This window comes from Aethina tumida, chromosome 1 (genome assembly GCF_024364675.1).
Source record: "Aethina tumida isolate Nest 87 chromosome 1, icAetTumi1.1, whole genome shotgun sequence".
Taxonomy (NCBI): domain Eukaryota; kingdom Metazoa; phylum Arthropoda; class Insecta; order Coleoptera; family Nitidulidae; genus Aethina; species Aethina tumida.
This window is the reverse complement of record NC_065435.1, coordinates 63,789,459-63,814,791: the sequence shown is the minus strand read 5'-3', so window position 1 is coordinate 63,814,791 and position 25,333 is coordinate 63,789,459. Positions and strand designations below refer to the sequence as shown.

The 25,333-nt window shown below is 30.7% G+C and overlaps 2 protein-coding genes across 3 annotated transcripts in view; both read left to right on the top strand.

Moving 5' to 3' along the window:
- Positions 1-182: 182 nt before the first annotated feature.
- LOC109595818 (sodium/hydrogen exchanger 10-like) lies at positions 183-2,301 on the top strand. 2 transcript variants are annotated; one of them, XM_049970628.1, is made up of 7 exons: positions 183-416; positions 461-947; positions 1,002-1,275; positions 1,326-1,577; positions 1,629-1,914; positions 1,972-1,986; positions 2,061-2,270. In XM_049970628.1, the coding sequence occupies exons 1-7, from the start codon at positions 204-206 to the stop codon at positions 2,193-2,195; spliced, it is 1,662 nt and encodes a 553-aa protein (XP_049826585.1). In that variant the 5' UTR covers positions 183-203; the 3' UTR covers positions 2,196-2,270. The 2 variants fall into 2 exon arrangements, with proteins under 2 accessions (XP_049826585.1, XP_049826584.1); XM_049970627.1 differs by having other exon boundaries at positions 1,972-2,301.
- Positions 2,302-4,141: 1,840 nt separating this feature from the next.
- LOC109595835 (pikachurin) overlaps positions 4,142-25,333 on the top strand; it is a 104,472-nt gene continuing 83,280 nt past the window's right edge. Inside the window, exon 1 of the mRNA XM_020011260.2 lies at positions 4,142-4,477. Coding sequence (XP_019866819.1) covers positions 4,360-4,477 — 118 coding nt within the window. The 5' untranslated portion in view covers positions 4,142-4,359. The remainder of the gene's footprint in view (positions 4,478-25,333) is intronic.

Sequence of the window (25,333 nt, the reverse complement as noted above, 5' to 3'; positions counted from 1 at the left end):
TTGTCAATACAAAAATAACTGTTTGGTTAAATTTTTTGGAAAAACCAGAATTAATAATTAATGGGCATTTGGCACGTTTTCTGGGGTTATTCAAACAAATACAATCTGAATTAAAATTATTATTACTTTTTTCATTTGTGAATTTTAGAAATGTGGAAGTTGTATATACTGCTTTAGTTCTATCAGTCGTACTCATTATTACAATGAAACATTTAGTTACGTATCAGACCTTGAGAGCTCCCTATCCTATATTGGCGGAAAGATTATCGCTTGATATAATATATTTTTCTAAAGTCCTCAATGCATTAAGGAGAATAATATGTTTAAACTGCGGTAGTCCATTACGAGCCTTTCTGCAGAAGCATAGTAAATTAATATGCACGAAGAGAACTCAAGCGGCATTTGAATTGGGAAAAGTAAGTAACATGACTTAAATTTCAGTTTTAATTATGTCTTGTAGGCATATATAACTGTAGAACAAGAACTGCTTGATATACTCCACAATATTGTTAACAATCAGGAATTATTGATGGAGATATTTACAGAAATTCAGGAAAATGTGATAGACATCATGATGTGCTTATCGTATATAACTAAATTAAGAGACTGGATTTCTACCACCGCTGAATCTAAATCAGCAATGATCAAAATTATTACTGCTATGTATATGTCGGGTCAAGAATTAAGAGATGCTGGATGGCTAAGTGTTAAGGAATTTAAGAAAATGTCAGATTTACTAACTCTAAAAATAAGTAAGATACAATCGATAAAGCACATCGATAGACCAACTCCCAAAGAGATGTTCTATGAAATTGTTTGGTTGATGGACGAAGAACCTGAAATTGTTGAATATTTATTGAGCAACACCCAATCATTGGTGTTTCAACCCGGAGAAGTATTGGTTCGTGTGAACAACTATATTCCTGGCATCTACATTGTTACGTCAGGTAAGCAATTACCTATTCCCATTCGAAGTGTGCTAGATGCGACATATGTTTTAGGTTTATTTATTGAAACTTTCGTTCCTGACAAGCTAATCTTGAATCGCATGGATACTAAGGGAGAGTTGCCCATAATGGATAACATTAATCTGTACACATTGGAATCTCCAAACAAGATATTTAATTCTGTTGGTGCGGTAATAGGAGAATTAGGAGTTCTAACAGGGAGAAAATACTCCACTAATATCATTGCTAAAACGTACAGTACAGTCCTATTTATTCAAAAACTTCACATAGAAGAAGCATTTGCTAGAAGTAATGATCCAATACATGGGTAACAATGCATTTAATTATTATTTTCTTGAGGTCAAGATTTTTTTTCAGTTTAAAGGCAAAGATGTGGAAGAACATCATGTTTCGTATGGCTAAATTCATACTTTCGCTAGAACCAGTGTATCAATACGTTTCGAAAATTATGTTGTCCTTGACTCTTTCTAATCATGCGTTTCTACCAGAAATATCATTTTTCAAAACATTTTGTTTTGATCAGAAAGTACAGGATGCTATATTATGTGAAGGTCAATGTATGAATGTAGATTCTAAAGATCATTACATAGCTCCATGTTATATTCCTAGGTATGTTTTAAAATATATTTGTCTATATGCAAGTTTATGTGGTTTTTTTAGAGGTATTCAAACTGTTTCATTTGTAAGGTCACATGATGGACTTAATCACGCCAAATTGCTTCTTTTATTGAAGAAAGGTTCAGATGAGTATGAATTTATGTCAAAAACTTTTATGAGTTCAGATGTTGATCCCCAAGCGAAGAACGTGTTTGTCAAATACGTAGGCACTTCACAAAAGAAAAAGAAACATTTGCTTAACGTAGAAAAGAAAACTCAACAAGCTGATATCCGCGTTAAAGCCTTCAAGGTGGAAAGAAGTGGGACTGGGTCAGTTCGTGATTCTTCTGTAAGTTATGTTAAGTAATTTTAAAACATTAATCAATTTCAATAAACCATATTTTAGATATCTACAATTTCGGTAAGTTTACTTAGTTTAATTTCAATCTATTTGTTAACCCAGAAGATGAAAACAATATTGCAATTATTTTTTAGCTATCCAAAAGCCAATATAGTACTGCAAGCGGTAAGTATCGCGGATCAGAACAACCATCAGAGAGGACAGATAGGTCAGAGAAGACAGAGAGGGCAGAAAGAGCCGAAAGAAAGGCTTCGTCTCCAAATTTTTAAAAACAAAATTATTCAATCTAAAGTTAATAATTGCATTAGAATTTGGATGCTGTCTTGAAAATAGTTTATGTGATACAAACTGTTTTCTTTTCATATATAAATTGTATTTATTTCACTGTATTGTTAATTTAATGAATTGTATTGTAATTAATATTAAAATTAAATTTACTGTTATAGTTCTTTTATTCATAATTCCTTGAAGCTAAGAATATACATAAAAAATCATTTTCAAAAAAGTTTGAAAAACCACTTTGTCATGACTTTGATTTTTTAGAATTTTCTAAGCAGAAAATTCTACTCTATGTGCTTTCTGTGAAGTTATTTAATTCTTCGTGAGGTGTATTGGTTGATGTCAGCGAAATTATAGATCGAAATTCTGGAAGAGTATTAAGGGTTGATGGTTCGAAAGTCGTCGTTTTAGGATTTTTCAGGAATTCTTGATAGGATTTAGATCAGGTAACCTCGGGGGAAGTTGTAAAGTAAACGCTGCGGATAAGCATGTATGAACCAAATGCGAACTCGTACAACCCAATTGTTCTTTCATCAGTGATAAGTGCAGATTTCTATTTTTCCCTCCAGTGAATACGCCCATTATGTAATAATAGCAAAATTTTACTTAAAATCAAACTATGGTTTTTAAGATTCAAATTTATTGAGTGTGATTTATTTTATTAGTTTTCTAAGAGGATTTTTGTTACATTTAAGAGTAAGATAAATAAGCTAGGCAACATATGCATAACATCAACAAATATCCCTTGTGGAATCACAGAGCTTGTCACTCGTTCAATTAGACACAGGAATCTTATGAGTAATTGTTAAATATTATCAATAATTTTATTTATTGGTTTGAGGTGTGGTAAGTGGCCCCATCTTGTTGAAAACTTTAAACTTCTGAAGTTATGGAACCAAAAAAATAAGGTGTAATGATGCCTTCACCAGACATGGCAGCCCACTCTGGACTATGTAGAGGTTGTTCATGTTTCTGTGTTGGATTTTGGTTATCCCAGTAGCGGCAGTTATGTTTATTTACGTGACCATTTTATTTGAAAGTTCTCCTTTATCACTAAACAGAATCCCCATAGAGTTCTATCCTTACCGCGTTCCTCCAAACCGTGCCATAACATGGACAGCGTAGATACAAATACCACCTACCCTTTCTTGACACCCTGACAAGGGTTTCTGTTGGTTCTTGATCATAAATCGACATATAGGTAGTTTTCGTTGGTGTAGATCCCTTTGGTCTTTCTGAAGTAGAATCGAGTACACAAGCAAGAAGTAATACTTACACTATTAGTTGTAGTTAATTTAAGTCTAGGCATATTTATCCGAACAAATTTTTACCCATGCAAACGCTACTGTAATTAATCAATTATAAACTAAATGCACATTATATTGATTTTTTCATAAATGAATATTTTTTTCTTGTTCAGTTTACAAAATTTTATATAATTATTGTTAAATAATAAATTATTATTATAATAATTTTAGCGAAATCCAGTAGTTTAATCAAAAATGGCCTCTGAAGTCATAATACTGGCCAATAAAACTTTTACGGGTTGGTTTGTGCTATATAGTATATTACTTAAAATTATATGATAAATTCCAAAAGACAAAAATCAATTTTTTTTGTTTGTCGCAATAGATTCCTTCACGTAGCCGAAAATAAGTTCCTTGCAGAAACCGTTTACTTCCCCTTATAAATAATTTTCCTGCCCAGCAATCATCCACCAGATGGCGTGGGGCGCCACCCCCGTTCACTCACCCCCCATTAATTCAAATCGTGACCGCCTACGTCGCCGCCATCAGTTCGATCGGGCGATTACCACGAGTATTGAACGAGTGGACGAGATATAGTATTTCACCCTCCATCGTCGTTTTAAGGGTGATAGTGTGCGATCTAAGCATGTGGTGTCTGAGTCAGTACTAGATCGCGGGCCTTGCGCGACGTTCCTTCAGCCCTGTCCATTACGAATTAATCCAATTGGACATCACTCTGGACATTTTGGTGGCATGCAACAGTTTGATGAGTGTGTATGAATAATTGCTGACGGATAATTAGTGCGGCGCGGCGCGTAAATGTGGTTGCAAGTGTTTTAGGGCACCGTTGGGGCGTCCTGTTATGTTCCGGTGGCCGAACAGTGACTGACCGGTCTCTTCTCGAGCTATGGATGTGTTTAGGGGGGCCCTGGTGGCCCTCGCAATGCTTCTTGTCTCCGTCGGACTAGCTGCGTGCCACGAACAAGAGGACCTGGGCAAAATTCAATTTGAGGCGGCTTTCCAAGGTAAATATTTAAGCAAAATACTGAAATATATTTTTTATTGTGCCAAAGAAATTTAAATAATATGTTATAATTGGTTATTTGTAAAAAAATATTGTAGTAAATAATTATTGTTCACTATATTTTATGTTGTCTATGCCAAAAACTCACATACATAAATAAAAATAAATCGAGAATATAAAAAATCTTAATTGATAAGCGTTAAAATATTAAATGAAAGTTATTAATTATGTAGGTAAGCTAAAAGTTAAATATCTTATATTCATTTTAATGCTTTTTGAACAAAATGCACTGAAATTTGTATAATGTGTCGTGCATGAGTTTCACATAAAATTTTTTGACTGAAGGATATTCATATTTAGATTTAGGATACCTATGATACTCTTTTGGGCTTTAATTAATTACAGTTTATCAAAAAGTTCAGCGTTTTTCAATATTTTTCTTATAATTTTAATAAAACTGGATTGTAATAAGACTAATTTTAATTTTCTTTTGTTGAAAATAATTGAATTAATACACAAAACCATCAAAAATATAATCAATGTCGATACAAACAAGAAAAACCTTTACTTATGTATATGTTTCACTTATACATTTTAGAAACCTTAACTAAGCTAAATTGTAGTGAAACATAATAACTAAAAAAAGTTATGTTCACATTGATATTTTAATACATATTTATCAAATAAAATCAAAAGTAGCTCTATATTTGCTACATGTTCATCATAAAAGCAATTTTTCATGAAATTTATTTTTGAACCTTTTCGAAAAATTTTCAGAATATATTTTATATGTATATGTCATATTATATAATTATAGTCTGTCGTAATATTAATTATTTTTGTTTTTAATTCTTCAAAATTATGTATTATTATTACTATTTCTCCGATTCCGAAATAAATTTTTAAAAGTATTTTATATTGTTTAAATTAAACCTTTATTTAATATTGTAACGAATGAACATTCTTGCTTTTATTTTGTTTAAACATCTATTTGTGTGTTGTTTAAAACATATAAATAAATAAAAGTGAAATTTGAAACACTTATCATAAAACGGTGTAGAAAGTCGTTATTATGCTATCATTAAGAAGAGTTTTTACTACATGTAATTTACCACTAGTTCATTTTTTTGGACGCTTTAATTTAAACTGACTTAAATGCTTAATTAGCCATTTAAATTCAAGTCAGTGCAACTGCAATTCATTTTCCTAAACGGAAAGACTGTGACTTCTTTCAACATCCAAATAGTTTTTCATTAACAGAAGAAAATTAACGTCCTGCTTGTAAATTATTCTACAATTGTGTACTCTGCTGCTAATTTGCTGTGTCGGACAAATTGTCATTATTGTAGTTTATCATTACTTTACGAGCTGAATGGAAATTTTACATTTCAGTGTGATTGCATTCTTTAATCTAATTTTAATACACTAGTAAATTCGTTTGTGATCAACGGCCATGAGTCAGATAAATTTGCCACAAAAAATTTAATAATATTGATGAAACGCAAATTTTATTCACCATATAAATATATTTTTCGTATTTTTTCTTATTTAATAAAACTGGTGTACTGTACTATCTTCTCCTTTTGAAATAAAGAAATTTGTTCTTACAATTTTTTAGGATATTTTTGTTCCATTTGGACCATTCATCTAGCTAATAGCAAATCTGTGTTTACAAAGAACACTATAAGTCCAAGATCGGAAATTGCTGCGAAATTTCGATATTTTTCATTCACATAAATTGTATCAGCTTCTTATAGAACAAATTTCAGTTATTATCAAAAAGTTCAATTGAAGTTGACATTATAAAACGAATGTTTGAACACAGTTCACTAAGGAACATTTCAGAGTGTCGTTAACAAGTTTTTGGGACAATACAAATGATCCAATTACGTCAAAAAGATCAAGGAAAAGGAATATAACTACAAAAGTAAAAATCAACTGATATGCACGAGTTGCTATGTTTCAATTAATTTTTATTAATTCTAAGCCATATTCAGTTTCCATTTCCAGATTCACACAGACAATTAAGATTCATTTTCTCTGCTCCTTAGAAAATTTAGGTAGTTAAAGGTGAAAGGTTTCCTTAACACATGACTGAAATCAAAGCTTCAGGGATGTCAGACTATCGCTGGTTTCTTATATGAGAAGATCCAACTGATAAAAAACGTAAAGTTCAAGCCGAAGCTCTTCACAAAGTTCAAATGGAATATAGAAATACAGTAGTAAATTCTTTTGGTTTGTGTGTGAAAATGGTCAAAATTGGAGAAAATTTGAATATCCTACAGCTGTAAATCAGTTATATTTATCTCGATCGAATCGAGTTAAGTACCGTCGGAAGCATACTTTGCTCACCTTTCATCTCGATCGGGATTTCTCTGAAACATAAATTTCCAGTATCCAGCTGAAAAATATGTAAAAGATATATACTAATATATACTCTACATGCACAACTATTATACAGGGTGTTTCGTAACTTATCCGACAAATTTTAACCACATATTCACTGTTACATAAGTAGTCGATTTATTTTTTTTTTAAATGACTTATGTAACAGTGAGTATGTGGTTCAAATTTTTCGGAAACACCCTGTATAGAACGTTAAAATGAACGGTGTACTAAAATTGGTTTCGGCGGGCCAAAGCATGCATTGAAATCAATGGGAACAATTTCGAACAGCTTTTATAGATGGATTGAATTATTTTTTATCTCGTTTCCTGTTACTCTATTACATTTTTTTAAAACAGTGAGTATGGGTTAAAATTTTTCAAATAAGTTGTGAAATACCTTGTATATGATGTTCAACTTTCTCTATGTTTAATATTAAATTTCATTACATTTTTATGATACAACAGTTGTATTTATAAAAATAAAATATTTGTGAATAAAGCTGATAATTTTATTGAATTTTCATATATAGTTTTTTATGTCAGTTGTAAAATTTTAGTATCACTAGTAGATTAGTAAAATACTACAGTTGTTGAATTGTTAATCTAAATTTATGTTTATGCTTAAAATTATTCTCATTTGTATTTGTATATGTTATATTGCCGTTATATTCCTCTCCTGGTCAAAAATTGTTTTCTGGGTTGATTCTCAAGGTCTATCTACGTTCATGATTTCTATTAAGAACTTTGTAGGCGAATGGCAACTTTAAATTTGGATTTCGTGTTAAATCGTATAAAATATAATTTTGGCCTTTCGTTCCAGCACGAAAACCTAATCGAGAAAGCACGGGTGAACGAATACTCGACAACCTGAATAAATGTACTGTTACCACTCCCATACTTCGATTTATATTTCCTTAAAAGCTTTATAAAGATCTACTTGTTAATAATTCGGTTTTTATTAAACTAACCTGTATAAAAAAGAATGAAAATGAATCCCGGATTGTTATTATAAATATATTAAGTTATGAATTAGGTGTACTCGTAATGAAATCAAAATAATAATACCATATATGATTATTTATTATAATGGTAATGAAATCAAAATAATAATACCACACATAATTATTTATTACACTAGTGGTAAATTAATTAAATACAAACAACCCCAGTTTCTTTCTTTCTCACTTAGATAAACAATGGGAAGAAAAATCAAAAAATTTATATTGAAAAGTTATACTAATTTACAGCGTAAGTATAGAGAAACTCTTACATTTTTTAGAATAATAGTGTGTCCAGCTTGAACGAGATAAAAATTATATTTCTTTATTAGGAAGGGATGATCAATAACGTGCTCATTGGTGTTTCAATTGAATAAAAAAAAGTTGCTGTGATTTTTAATTATTTTCTTCATTAGAGTAATTTTTCCCACCAATAAATAATTATATTATTATATTTCAGCTATTTACATTTTGAATTGATAGTTTATTATTGTGATATTGTCATCTATGTGAATAATCCAAATAAGAAAAAAGTGAACATATTGATCGTTGCACACATATTACCCTTAAGAAATGTTCTAGATTTCTAATATTGAAATTTATTGACTAGTGGAATTTAATTACAACCATTCCAGAGCATTTGATTTAAATTGTCTAGTGCTATTCCAAACGCTTTGCTTTAATATTAAACGTTGCATTAACTACGAAATTAAGCCTTTTGCATTAAACGTCATTCTACGCAATTCCAAATTGATAGATTTAATTTTTTAAGACTTATCATATCAATATGTAAAGCTTAATTCAACGATGACAGGCTTGCGTTAAAAAAATGTAATATTTCTTCCTTCATTCCCTCATCTAAGAGGACTATTGTTTTTTTATTGAACTGTTGGGAACGAAACAGCCCGAACGATGTATGTTTTTTATGTCTTATTTACCTGATAAATTCAATTTCGGATGGATAATCAGCTTTGTCCATTATAACTCAATAAAAAATATTTGACAGAATCATATTGTTAGCGACAGTTCCAACCAATATTTTAAAATTATCAGCAAATGGTAAATTTTTTTGAATTTTATTTTAGTCAAAACAAACATCGTTCCCAATTCGAGTATGAACAAAAAAATGCTAAGCCTCGAGAGGATGCAAGCAATTGGAGATTTAAGTTTTGCCAATACTTGTACTTGTGTACAATTTTTTTATGTAGCTTTTAAAATAAACGGGTTACAAAATGAAAAAGTTGACACATTTTGAGTTCTTCCTTTATGTTGGACAAAGATGGTTAATATGAAATTTCACTTAACACATCAAAAATACAATAAATTACATTTGAAAAGTTTCATTCTCAACAGCTCAATTATATTAAAATGGGTCTCATAGAGTAGACACTCTGTATGAACAATTTTAAAAGTAATTTTTCGTAAATTATCTACCAATTTCGCATAAAGTACATTTAATTTGTCTCCCATCAATGTTCATTCTAACCATAGTTTTATGAGTCTGAATGTACTAACTGATCTTTCAATGAGAGCCGTAGAATAAAGGATTACCAATAAAATTTGTATAATCTTCAGATAGCAACGTCCAGTCTGTTGAATCACGTCTGTTGTATCCAATCTCTCGAGATTCCCTACCTTACTAATCCAAAAAATCCGCCACAGCTCGACTTCTGACACAAACCCCTGTAATTCATAACATTCTGAGACATCTTTCCATATGAATTTTTCAGTGTGGACATATAGCTTTTTATACCTGAGGGGGATGTTACGACGATAGAGCACGTATAACGACCGGCGGAAATTTTCAAATAAGCATGAATTTTATTTCATCCGTTAAGCGTAAACATATAATTAAGCGGATATACGTGGGAGGGGCATTGCGTTGGCAAGCCATGTACTGGGGAGAAAAAAGAACCCCCACACATCATCTATGAATACATATGGAGCTATTTCGCCATTTTTTAGTTTTCATTCTTAAAGTAATAATCTGTTTTGTTTAGGTGGCTCTAAAAAGTTTTTACTGGATCCTCCGAGTGAACAAACATCAGTAAAATTTTAAAAAGATATTTAATACAATTAAAGGAGTTCTTTAATCTTTTCATTCACAGCCATAACTAAAGGAAAGAAACAAACTACTATTTTTTCCCGTAATTTAATATCGATTTTCTCGATTTCATTGAATAGTATTTATTATTTCTTTAACTATTATAAAAATCAATCTTAGCGACTTATAGGTGTCCAGTATTGCAATAAACGGAAGATTGGGACATCATTAAATCAATTTTATTTAAAGTATTAGTTTGCTTTTGTTTTTTGTGAAAAAATTCCAGAAATAACTAAATTAATAAAGAAACAGTTTTCGTATTCAATTAGAGTATGTAACATATGTGATAAATCCTAAAATAAAAACAATGAACCACTTTCACTGGATAGTGCAAATCCTTGCGGAAACTTTGGTACAAATAAGAATATACGATATAAGACAAAAACCCGGGAGAAAAAAATATTTAGGTCCATGAACATGTATTTTAATCATTAAGAAATTGTAGAAAAAACGCTTTCTTGTTTGGAATGTTCAAGTTGGTGGTAGATGAGTGAGTGCCACAAATGTTAGGAGATGACTTCAAAAAGCTGTTTTAAAAGGATGCAAAAATTGGAAAGAAACCACGACAAGCCTCGTTTAGAATTAGTTTAAAGTTACAAGTACGTCACAGAAGAAGATTAGCCAAACTTCTGTGGTCCAGTGAGTTTAATTTACAGGAAAACTTTATTTTAAATAATAACACCTACAAATATGCGATTAAACTTTTACGTAATTAGTATTTAGTACAATTAAGGAAGCATGTATAAGACTCCAAATTGATGAAGAATCCTTTCCAGTTATGTTGTGCTGGCTATGAAGTATGGAGAAGCTAATATTTTGACAGGAGGTTGTATGTTACTGATGAAGTAAATCAATTGTTATACATTCGTGAAGGATGATAAACAAAGTGTATATGAATATTGGAAACCAATTTACTCTACTTTTTAAAAAAAAAAAATCTAATGACACAAACCTGCAAGTAAAATTACAACAAGATAATGTCAGATGTCTCGTATCAGCTATCGCCAATGTATCAACTTAAGTTGATAAAATGCTCTATCCAATCCTCAGATCTCAAGCCAATTGAGACTGTGATGTCACTTAAGAAGACAGATACGAAGGCGCAACCATTGACCAGTGTCTGCCGTTAGCAAGAAGCCTTCCTAGAAAGATCGCTGGTTAACAATTAATTAACCCACCTTAAAATATATAAAAACCACAACTAAAAGCATTATTAGTGTTATTTCAACTCAAAACGCATATATAATATTTTAAATCAGATATTTATAAGGTGTCTGAAGGCTGTAGGTTTACAGTACAAAAAGAAATGCTTAAATCGATATACAAAAGAAACGATCTGCTTAAATTTATTATTAGAAACACACTGGTCTCTACATAAGACGGAGAATATGTTAAATAATTCAACTTCAATTTTTATATATAAATATGAAAAATGTTCTACATAAAATATTCCCGGTCTGAATGAAAGAACATATTAAACTCATACGTCAACCAAGATTCGCCGAGGCTTATGATGAAGAATATAAAGGAAAATACATTTGTGGCTCCGAGAGAAAATTGAAATACAAGTCAAACTCGAAATATATCATAAATTTTCCACAATGTTTATATTTAGCTAAAATTAATTGTTATCAGGACCATTTTCATGCTTACGATTTTTATTGCCGCGAAATATAACAAAGGGGGTTGCCTTTTTAAATTGGACTATTTGTATATTTTCTGCAAAAGACTGTAATTAAAACACGCCCTTCGCATGAATGGACAATGCTTGGGGGACCAGCAATTATCTTTTTAACGGGAGGGTCATTATCAAACACATTATCTTTAAAGGCACTCTATTTCCCCTCTAATATATTGCACTAAAATCAACAACCATCCCACCACACAACAAATATTTATCTTTTGAAGATTGTAATAATAAAAGATCGATACATCAAGACTTTAGCAGATTAAACTTATTGAATGGAAATGTTATTGTAATAGCTATAGCGGACAGTTTTGTCAGTTTCATGTGTTTGAAGGCATTCTGTATAAATTCAATCAAATTCTCCAATTATCCGTGAAATATGGTGCGTTCTTCGGTTGTGCGAATGATTTGTATTGTGGTTGTTAATTGGACAGCATTCCCCTTTCAATCAGAGAATATTAGCCTACAATGGCACTCGTCCACAAAATACACACATCTATTTAGGTAACTTCGCACAGCGTTATGCGGTTTAATCAATAGTTAAACACAATTTACGTATAATTGGGTTTTCGCTTTATAATGATGCCATTTAGTGAGAAAAATCTTAATTATAACTCAAGTTTTAATTGAATTTAACTTGGAACTTGATACTTTCGATGTAAAGGTAAAATTGAAAATGTGTTTTATCAATGTTTTTTATTTTATTTTCTATATTATTCATCTTTAAATATTGCTTTTCCCAGGCCTCTAATAAAATATATAAATTACTCTTCTTATTAAAGAAATTTTTTTTTTTGGGGACAAAGAGGGGAGTTTAAAAATCCCTCTCCGGGCACCGATCCGAAGATCATGGCCATAGTGTTTACCATGTATGATAAATCATACATGGAGGAAAAGAACGTATATTTGCATATACGGGGTATGCTGAACCAGAAGACGTGTGACTGACAAAGATGCCAGCCCCCTGTCAGCTGGGTTCGGAAGAACAAGTCCAATCTGAGGAAGATCCGAAGATCTTCCTGGGGATGGATTGTACTTGCAGGTGTTGGATCAGTTAGCTCCCCACTACCACTGGCTTGTGGAGCGGTACTAAGCCCCAGGACCACGACAAGGTGGATCCATCCTGGGGTTATTAAAGAAAAAAAAAATAGTCGGACGATTTTTATCTACGTCTTTTTTATTTCATTTTTAAAAAATTGCTTATAATTTTTTAGGAAGTTGTACATATTATATAATATTGTAAACTCAAATGTATTTACAAAACATTGTTTAATTGTTACACAACTTTATAATCTTCTGTACAAACAGTGCTTTTGTGTCTCCATTAAATGTAATTTTTTACTAAAACATGGACTGCTCCAAGTTATTCGTTATTAACTATCATTATTATTATTTTTTTCCTGAAAATGTTTCCTTTAAAATTATATATTAATTAAAATAATTAAATTGTAAAAAATGAAAAATGAACAAAACATAATTTTTATATAAATTAATAATTTTTTTATTATTGGGTATATGATGCCAATATTCGAATTTCGATTTGATTCTAATAAACCCAAATTTCGAGAAGAAGACTTTTCCCAAGCTCTTGGAAGGTTTGGATCCTCTCCCAAGCATGTTCGATAGGGTTAAGGTCAGGACTGGGAACTGTCTAAGCCATAGTCATAATAATTTTGGACCACATGAGTATTTGAGATGGATATTGTTAATAAAACAACTGAGTCAATGTAAGGAATACATAACCCGACAAATTCTTCTAGAATGACCACTCAACATTAAGGTTGCTATTATTTAACACAACAAAGTCGGTACGTGTTGTAAACGGAATACCTCCCCATACCGTAATTGCGCCTCCGCCAAATAAGGTGGTATTTAGTAAGTTACGTAAGCCATATCCCTCATTTCACCGCTGAAACACACGAACCCGTCTATCGCATGTGTACAGACAAAATGTACACTCATCCGTAAAGAGAACTTGTTCCCAAGCCGCTTTTACCCAATTGACGTGCTCTCCAGCTTTGCGATGATCCGGGGTTAATGTCGCGCCTCGAGCAGAAACATGGGGTTGTAAATTATCTTTCCTAAGACATTACGTTTTCTAACTGCGACTGTATGATTCTTGTGGTTACAAACCGTTGTCTTAAAGTTGAAAGCTTCAAAAAACGATAGTGGACATAAATCACCAGTTTTCAGCTACCATTGTAACATTCAGGACATTGATGTATCAGATACATTAAACCTTTCGGTTATCCTGTGGTGGCTCCAACCTTCTTCCAAGCTTGAGCGTGGTTATTATAAGTTAAATTTTTAGATTGGCTTTACGTATTGACAATATATGAAAGCTAAAACGAAAATGAGATTGGCAATTTAGTTAACGAAACGACAATAGTTTAACCTGTTTTACTGATTTACCAGAATGAAAGGATGTTTCAAAATTAATAGAAACAGTTTGCTATTTACTTTGATAGAATTTTATACATTAAAAATAACAGGTTTTTCACGTTAATTTTTTAGATCTGTGTATATAACAAATAAATAAATTTTAATGAAGAGTGATTTTTAATTAAATATATTTTTATTATCCTTCTAATATCTCCTGATTCATGTAGAATGCATGAGGAGTTCCTATAAAATATTTTTATGTATTCCTTAGAGTTATGGGTCCTTAAAACATGTTGTGAAAAACTGTTTTTTCTTGATATAATAATATAATATTTTTATATAATAATAATAATATTTTTAGTATGATCATTATTATATATGATTATGAGGCGTTTATCTTTAACAATTATTTTTTTACATTTTGTATTCTGGCACAACACAATATTTGTTAATTCCTTGATTCTCAAATTGAAAAAGTTGACATGACTGAAGTCCTTTAATAATATATATTGGTTGAAACGTCTAGGAAAAAAAACGTAAAAATCGTTTAGTTAATATGTATCTAGTATAAAATGTCACCATATTAAACCGAACATATCTCTACAACCATTTCAAATTCTCCATAGATGTTGCAAAGATTTGGAAGTTCAGGAATCCAATTTTGTATCGGCTCTCGCAATCAACTTGTAAATCTTGGCAGGACTATTACCATTGTACAAAGGGTCGCTCTAACACTTTACAACCCGGATACTTCAACTATTTCGTAACTACTTTTCAGAGAAGGTCCGACATCATTAATTTTGTAGGTTAATGTTTCTATTAAAATTAAACATAGATGGAATACTTAATCAAGGCGCATTGAAACAAATACTGGGAATTTTTTAGCAACAAATTTAATATTATTCATTTTAAATTTCGTTAACTATAACCAGAAATATAATAAAGTGTGGGTGAGTAATAAGGTACAGCTAAAAGAGATTTGAAATTATACGAAATATATTCAATTTATCCAATTAGTTTTAATGGTTATCAAGATTAAAGCTCAAGTATTATAAAATTTGAACAAAAAATGGCTTCTTGCACAATAAATAAAAATAATATTAAAGCCTACTAACAAGGTTTTTAAAAACCTTGTTAGTAGGCTTTAATATACAAGGTTTTAATATTGATACCATTCGACTCTTCAATTCGTGATAGAGTTGTGATTCATAGTTCCATAGGAAATTATAAAAAGTAATTTCCATTTCTAAATCCATCTGAATATTTCAAAAGGTCCATTCGTTGGCTGAAACAGATGTACCTGTAGGAAGATCTCAATTTCCACCTAAAATTGTACGAAAATGGTCAACTATTTTCTATAAACATTTTCTTAGTCACTCCAAGATTGGTATAGAGTTGTAGTTAGTGATGAGTTTCACATATTTAAAACTGATGGTAATATATTAATACGTCCTAAAAATGAGATACTAAGTAATAGGTTGTTTACACGAAACATGATGGCAAAGTAGTTCGGAGTCGCTTTTCTGGTCATGGTATTCATCATATCGAAGGGGTTATGGATAAAGAAATGTACTATGACATATTGCAGTTAATTGTGTCACCTTGTACAAAGTGAATTTTGCCAATACAATTTCTCTTCCAACACGATAACGACCCAAAAGTCACTCCAAAACTGGTAAAGAAATCATGATCTTTTTCAGGAAATTCAGACTGTTTGGGGGAATATGGATGATGATATTTTGCACAATCTAATGGAATCTATGCCAAAACGATGCCGTACAATTATAAAAACTCATATGGAACGAAATATTGAGGTTTTTTTTGTTACTTATTAATTAGTAACATTGTTTAAGTTTCTTAATTTGTCCTTTCAATTATGTCCACATATAAACGAAAATTTTAAAAAGATATTATATTATATACTGAAAGTAAAAGTAAAAGGTAAAAGATAAAGAGAGTAATAATTAGCAATTAATAGTTCTCTTATTTTAAGGTACTAGTAGAATATTCACTTGTTTTACTTAATTGGACAAGTTTTTTTTTTTATTTAATCCATATGTACCAATGTTAACACGTGTAATCTTGTTAGATTTCCTCCGACTTCCATTCTGCGATTATTAACCCCTGAACTCCATTGTCAGGGGCATGATAAAAGTGCCAGAATCGTGATGTGAATACAAAACGCAGCTGTGACATATACAACCGGCACCATATATAACCTACATCGTTTCCGACTAACGAACACAAATTCCCGACAGGAACATTATGTCCCTGTAATTGCGCAAATCAATAAACCATTTATTTGACAAAATAACATTGAAACTTTATATTATGATGTTTATTCAACGCATTAGCTCCATTCTGGCTTATTTCAATCAGATGTATTAACTAAATTTGTACATTAATGGTTGGTTTTTGTTCAGCTACATAAGTAAGTACAAGTTGACGGTTCAATGTGTAAGATATAAAATATGAATGCCCTCTTGAACACCCCCTTCCCTCGCGAAGCTCAATCAATTCATCTTTTAGTAGTTTGTTTAGATGGATGAGGAAAAATCGGAAAATTTATTTTATTGGCAGTAACAGTTCAAGTCGAAAGCAATTTGCCAATGTAATTGAAAAAGGAAACAGTTAATATAATGTGGCGGGAAAGGCGTGATTAATGAGCAATTTTCGGATAACCGTTTCTATTTCTCGAAAACTATTTAATTATTTATCCAGCACTCGCATCTCCGTCTTACTGATGCCCTGATCTATAACGTTATTAAGTATTTTGCTTTTACTAAAAAAATATCGTAAATGAGTGGCCTCAATTTAAAAAAAAAAAAAAAACGATATTTAATTGGATGTGATGTTGCAATTCGTATTTTTAAAATGATTGTGCGACAAAATTCACATTTCCACGTATGCATATTTAGAAAATTAATTAAAATAATTTGCATGTTGCGACGCCAAAACAAATTGAGCTGTGGCAAGATTCGAATTTGGCATGACCGACATTTGTAATTATATTTTGTTGTAACGGCGCGTTTGTTAGGCTTAGCACATTATGTCCTCAATCAAGCTCTATATGTTCGGGCCTAATTATATTGGGAAACTGCTGCCGTAATGTGTGGTTGAGTTTTCGTAATTGTTCCGTGAAATTTAATGTTGGTAACTAATGCAATGATTAAAGCTTGTAGAAACATTGTAGGTACATGTGTGTATAATCATATTATGATGGAAATGAATAATGGTATATTACTTAACAAGCGCACAATGATGGCTATTACTTATGTAGATGGTATTTGTATTATGAATCCGGGGCAAGTAATTACCTGTTAACTTAGTAACTATAAAGATTAAATTAAATTTATAATTTTAATGAATAACGTAAATTAGTATTACTAATTTATTTCAATAATTTATTGATAATTTTAACATTATTTTTATTATTTAATAATATTTTATAGTTCTGTACGTGTTATTCTGTGCAAGCATTTTAATGATAAAATAACTTTATAGTTAGCATTAACGTTAACGTTAAGGTTTACGCTATTAACTAGACAATTGTCATGATTCCAAATGGTTTGCTTTAACACTAGAGGTTGCTTCAACCACGAAATTAAAGCATTTGCCTTATACATAATTCTGGGCAATTCCAAAACTGATGTAGTAGTTAGTAAGTTGTGAAAAAATAAATATTGTTATTCAAATTCAATATCCTTTAATAAGGCGCTCCCTTCTATCATATATAAAATAACTAATTTAAACTAATTGATATACTTGTAAATCTAATTTTATGTAAAAAATATAGTTTTATGTGTAGAAGAAGTAGAATAGAAATAAAGGAACCCTCTGTAACCTTCATTTTGTGTGAACAATTTTCTCACAGTTTTTCACCAATTTTAAGGATTTTATTTTAATGTGTTGACTGGAAATATATTTTACAGTGTTCTTTGGTTTGACTGATTTATGTCATTTTCAATTAGCATTTTATAGCAGTTTATTTCAGGTATGTTTTATTGAAATAGTTTGTAAAGTTAGTATAGAAGTTAATTTCATTTTGGGTCAAGTCATTATTGTTATTAATGCACTAAGCAACAACTGTAAATAACATAAAAATTGAAAATACACATACAAGAAAAGTGTAAGGATATTTTTGTAACTATTTTAATTTTGATTTACAACTAGTAAATAAAGTATGATGTTAAACATTTGTTTATTTAGACCAAGTTAAAGTAAAAAAAGTTCGTTATATTTAAAATATAAACATTAAGAAGATAATTCATACATCATTAGCTTTTAACATAACATGAAATGTAATTTAAATTAACCAAAAATAATTTTAATAAAGTATGTCCTCTACGATTGTTTATAATTGATTTAAGTTTATTGGACATATTTTGAATCCATTCTGTATGCAAGAGTTGTCTAAATCTGAACGCGTTGTGATTATTGCTCATTTGTGGAAAATTTTTTCTTTGAAGCATGTCCCTCTCGTACATGCTCTGTCGGATTTATGTCTGGTAATTGTGCATGCCGTGGCTAAATCTCAACATCTCACGCAACATGTGGGCGAGTATTTTAATGCAAGCGGAAGTTTTCACCAATAGCACCAATAAATGGAAGGGTAATTGGTTACAAAATGGTGTGTGAATATTGCTACCCTTACCTTTTTAGAAAAACGAGATCAGTTCCACCACCAGTAATGATACCACTCCAAACGATTATTGTGTTACCTCTAGGTATATGTAAAAACTTCTTGGACGTGTCTAAGACGTTATAAATTTCCAAATCCTCTCTAAACTCTTGTCCGACTAGAAGTTTTGAAAATCTTCATACAACACCAATTTTTTAACGAGATTGCCTCGAGGTGGTCATTTTATTGGTTTTCTAGAATGTAGATTGGCTTCATGTATTCTGTTTCTTACAGTATATTGTCTAATAACTACACGCTCATGGAAAATGTTGTCTTCGAGCAGCTAATGTTAAATATCGATTGCTGTTCTGAAGCGTCCACCACCTGATTGCTGATCAGCTGGACCACCAGTTTCTCTAGAGCGCCTCCATAAACTAAAAAGAATAAACCTCTGTTATCTTAGTTTGCCTTATTTTTTTTTTTTTAAAAGACAGTTTTTTTACATAGCCAATTCACAGTACAGTACACACAATAAGAAGATATTTATTTAACATTTTATCTGGATTTTCATAAAATATCCTTAGACTTTTATTGTGTGTATACCTTTACAAAAGCGTTTATTCCGACTGAATCTTGAGAGAGAGACATCTTGCACGACAGATACAGTTTAACGCGTTACCATAGGTATATGGAGTAATTAATGTAATTTTAAAATTTGTTTTGTGCAACTGTAGTTCAGAATAAATGCAAATAAATTAAATAAATGAAACCTGCGTCGTTTTCAGGAATCACAACCATTTTGGTTGGTTGGCTATGCTTTAAAATACCGTAATTTGATTAAAAATTAAAGTTTATAATTAATTTAATTTAATAAATTATTTATAACATTATTTTACCGAATATTAACTCGAAAAAGAACTAATGTCATAACGACTAAAAAAACGTGTATTTATTATTATTCATTACAATTGAATTATTATGTAAATACAAAAGTTATGAGGATGCTGCTATCTTAAATAAGCCAAGACCCACTATAAACTAATTTTTATTAGAAAATCGAAGAGTCAATACTGGAAAAGCTTATAATTTTATACATTATTTTTAAATTATTATTTAAAACTTCGGCAGACTATTTACTTTTTATGTCATAAATAGAGGAGAGTCTAAGTTTTCATTTTAAAGAAGGAAACTTCTAATTTTGGAACTGATAGCAACTGATATAATTTTTCCATGTCTGGTTTGTATTACAGTTATTGCAGTATCATTTACGGAAGAGTGAAATTATAAACCAATTTGTCTTATTTGAGTTTTAATTATTAAGCTAGATTTTTTTTCTTTTTTGCCGTTTATAATAATTATTTTATAATATTATAATTCAGTTACTGGATTTTCTTATTTTTATTTTTTATTCTCATCTTTAGGTAATTCATTAATATTCTACAATCATTTCTAGAATTCTCTATGAATAATTAAAAATTTTCATGAATTTAATAATTTAATAATAAGTTTTCCAATCATTAATTTCCAGCCATATTTTTACGTCGAATTTTTCATTTCAAAGCAAACAGATTAAGCAATATTCTAATATATTTCAAACGAATTCTAAAAAGTCTTAAAACTCCATGTAAAATCAACGATGTGTCATTTGGGTAAGGTTGAGAGGCACCGGTTTTTCCTCATTATTCTTAAATAAGTAACGGTCACTCCAACACATACAGTACAAGTAATTTTATAAATTTTACAATTTTAAATGTTGCCAAAGTTTCATATACAAAAAATAAGTTTCATCCATGAAAAATGTTACTAAAGATGAAAATCTTTGATATGTTTAAAAGACTTTTTTAATCCTTTTTGAAGTATGTGAAATTCAATGTCTAACTAATTTTTTTCGTAAAGAGTACCTTTTTGATTTTGTTTGATAAAAAGTGACATAGTAGACCACGATGGAGCGATAAAAAAGCAATTTTTGTGGTATGTGGCAATAGAATTTTTATTGCCTATCTTTTGAGCTAGTATTCATTAAACACGGGTTATAAATAAAAAAGTTACGAGGATGTTTCTGTCTTAAATGGATTGTATACATTCATATCCCCTACATGAATTTTAAAAGAATATTTTTGCTTAAAGTTTTGCCAACGTTGAGTTGAGTTGGACACACCTACCTTCCTACCTACCTATCCTTCTGCACATATACATTATATTTAATTAATTACTTTAGAACATATACATTATTCGAAAACTTCAGTGACTTTGTAAAATAATAAGCATAATGTGCGTTATATTATGTGTCAGCTGCGCTGTAAACTACTGGATCACGTAAGTCAGAATATTAAACTAATTAAAACTTGATTTAACTAAAATTAAATTTACGATTTGCTGTTTTGTTGTTACATACTAACAAACTTAATTAGTTTGAAATTAATTATTTTTACTATTTATGTACGCGTTACGGCCAAATGGTGCGGACTTGATATCTATTTATGGCTGATAAATATGAAACCGTCCGAAATGAGATCAATCTTTGGCAACTTGGAAAGATAAATTGTTCCGATAAACATATTTCAATATGAAACTGATGAGCGGATCCGGCGCGCCAATTTTCTACATCAATCCATCGCTGCTCTACATTGCGGTCAACCAACTTTGGCTTCTAAAATGCATCGGAAAATATTAAATATTTTAAAATTACAATTTAATGGTGGAGACGTAAAGTTCAATGTACACTAAAAATAAACTACATTTTTATTGTACAATAAATTATTTGTTATCGAAAAATGTTTTTATTAAAAAATACCATATATAGTAAATATATTTCTTATTTGAAGTCTCCGTACGTACGTAAAGATGAAACTTAACTACACACCACCAACAGTTACTTTAGAGCAAACGATTTTTCAACTGTCCGTATGTAATTTTGAATGCAGGATCCAAAATATGCATAAAATAAAAATGTCTAAGGATGTTTTAGTAAACATTTGAATTTTGTTTCATGTAAATAAAATGCAAAAATTCTTCTTTGATGTATGTCTAACATATGCTTTATCGGATTTATGTCTAGTGATTGTGTAGGCCACTATAAAACCTCAATTCCTTCGTTAGTCATCCAATTTGTCACAACACACGCGACATGTCGACGAGCATTGTCGTGCATAAGGCGGAAATTATCATTAATAGTATCAGCAAAGGGAATGGCAATTGTTTAATTATTTATATACTTTTAGAAACCCATCTGGAAAAACGAGATAGGCTACCTCTACATGTAAAAATTTCCAGGATATGCCTAAGACATCCTAAATTTTCATATCCCCTCCAAATTTTCATTTGACGAGGAGCTGTATGAAAATCAAATCGGAAATCGTCGGCGAATAAAACTGTCATCCAATAAAATCATTTTCAATCCAGTTTTAAAAATCTTCAAATCATTCCAATTTTGCCCCAGAATTACTTCTAGTAAGAAGAGGTTGTTTTATTGGTCTTCTAGAATGTAGACTGACTTCATAAAATTTGTTTCTTACAGTTTCCCAACAACTACATTATGTGTTTGCTGTAAGTTATTTATGAACTTAATTGAGTTTCTTTTCCTTTAATCTGAATGGAAATAATTCGATAGATTCCTTTGAGAGTTTCAGGTCTCTTATAAGATATACCGGTTCTTGCTGATTAAAACATCAAGAAATTATTAAATGTGCTGGTTCCTTCAATGGACATTGTACTTCCTGAACCTCAGCGCAAATACTCAAAACTGGAATTGGGTATTCTCTCAGAATAGATTAAGACGTTCATTTGTATCTATTATTCCCCTTAATATCTTTGATAATTTCGAGACAAAGGTAACACTCATTATGATAGTTTCGTGGTTTTATCCATATATATATTGTGCCAAACTATCTCTATTCCTAGGTTCACTTTCGCAAAGGTTCAACACAAGTTTTACTTACGAACCTACTATTTATCCTGGTTTCCTAAATTAACCTCAGAGTATGCCAGATAAGCTCTTTTCATGAACTCAGAATATTTCTACTTTCTTTCAAAGTGTATTTGCCACTTACGTAATAAAAACGTTTGGATGATTTACACAGCTACGTTTGTTTGTAGACGAAAGTTCAATAACATACAGAGTTGGTTCAGATAGAGGTAGTCAGAAGGTAATATAGACCTAGGGGGGGATTATGTGGGTATAAGCACATCCGCCGATAAACAATACCTGTTGTTTGCGGCTAATTGCATTTTATATATGACATTTATTTTTACCTCAAGATATATTTATTTCTTTAATTATGCATATTATCAGAGCTACCTTCAATTAACTTATAAATCAAAAACTGGAGATGTTACATGAAATGTGATGACTTTTAGAATCAAGACATTAAAAATATTCTAAACTTGTTCTTTATTTACTTTTACCAACAAAGAAAATATTGTGTGATCTGTGTTATGTTTAAACATTTTAAACATTGTATTGTGTTTGCTTTATATCTAACAATGATTTAAGAATTTAAAATGTAGTTTACTTCTTATACTTCAATCTTAATAAATGATAGTTCTTAATGTCACCAGTAAATTTACACCATAAAAGTTGTTTTATGTATCACCTGAGATATATTTTAACATTTTTATTGTCACAAAATGAGAAAAAGTAATTTTTAATGAATAAAATTATCTAATTTCATATCCTTGAAAATTTAAATAAAAACTGTTATATACTAAGTCAAAGTTATTTCAAGTAAACTATGGAATAAAATGTCATGAGGACTTAACTACTTAGTTCCCGCAATAAATTTCATTCTTAGAATTGAAGACATACAAGTTCAGCTTTGTCTGTTACTCTATGTTCACTAATGGCACCACTCTCTTATATACTTTTAAATATATTTTAACAAGTACAAGCATTAAACTAATTGTAAAAACTAATGCGTGTCTGATAAATGTGGTTTTTAATTGTGATACTACCAAAGGATGATTTGCTGTTTTCCATAATAAATGCAATAGTCAATTCTTTTCGGTTAATCCTTAATAAAAACTACAACTTTTAAATGTTAAAAAATATAAAAAAACATAGTTAATAATGAATAAAAATAAAAAACTTAAAAAATATATAAATATTACTATTAACTTCTAATCTTCTAGAATTACTTAATTAAAATGAAGTTCGCGTGAAAAAATAAAATTTTTAGTAAAATTATAAACGACTTAGTAAATTTAATATAAATCAGCAATTTTTAATTTTTGATCAAATGCATAAAATTTAGTACATTGTATATCGTCCATGAGCATAGATGACTACTTGACATCTCCTCCTGCATGCCTCTATGAGGTTACATATTTAATTCTTCTTAAGGTATATTGGCCCATGCTGACGAAATTATAGTTCGTAGCTCTGGAAAAATATTTGAGTACAGCTGATGTGAAAGTCGCCGTTTCAGCATAACCCATGCTCAATAGGAGTTAGATCATATGACTTCGAAAGAAGTGGTGAGATCTCAATACCCACTGTTTCGAGCACAATTCTTGGGAGATACGGACAGACATTGTCATCAACAAAAGCGAAGTTTGAAAATGTGGTAGTATACCATTCACAATGTCTCTTGCGTATATCGGACCGTTCATAGTGCTTTGATACATGTAATTCTGTGTGGCCATTATAACAAATTTCTCCCGATACCATAATGGAACCCTCTTGAAATGGGTAAAATTTTCTTCGACGATTTCGTGGACCATCTTATCTGGACCACACTCCAATTTCTACATTTATCTGTGAAAAGTACAGAATAGTGAACATGAGAACATGCTCATTCCATTCGTTGTTGCTTATGGGCACAGGACAGATGCAATGGTACTTCGTGAAAAGAAGCCTCCATTCCTACAGCAGTTTCAAGCTGACCAGCTTGTTTCGAGTGGGATGGTGTAGGGCCCCTATTGGTTCTTAGTCGCAAATATAGGTCTTCATTTGTGGTAGTTTTCTTAGGCCTATCATTCGTTGGTATTTCAGTTTGATAAAATCAAGTACACAAGCGAGAAATAACACTTTGTTCAACATTGAGTCCACCTGAGATTTCAATCTGATTTACCCTAGATTCAAACATTCTGATTATTCTCATTTGGAATTAATTTACGGCTAGGCATAATTATTATCTTCTTTAAAAAATATAAAGTTATTTCCTTTATATTTTTGTATAGAATTTCATAAAAAAATAATAAAATAATTACTGTTTATATATACAATCAATAAAGATTAATATCCCTCTCTTTTGAGCATGAGTTTATATTGTGTATTATAGTTAGTAATCTTGTTTAAATATAAATAATATAATGTCCGAAAACGCATGCAAATGACAAACTAAACGGTGGATCGATGCTGTTTTCCTATGCCACAAATATTACATGAACTGCATTATTCAGTGGCCCCTGCCCATTTACTACCTTTAAAAACATTCTGTCATTGATTACATACCAAATTGGACACGACACTCAATCATATGACACAACTGACGCATGCAACCCCAACAAAAACCTGTACTTATAATCCAATATTTTGAGTGTGCATGCATACTTACATGCAATTTACCATCGTCCAACGCTTCTATTCGTAAATTATGGAGCAGCAGTGCGGATAAAAAGGGAATGTGGGGAAAAGTTCCCCATTCCGGTAACCAGAGATACCATCTCGTAATTATGTTC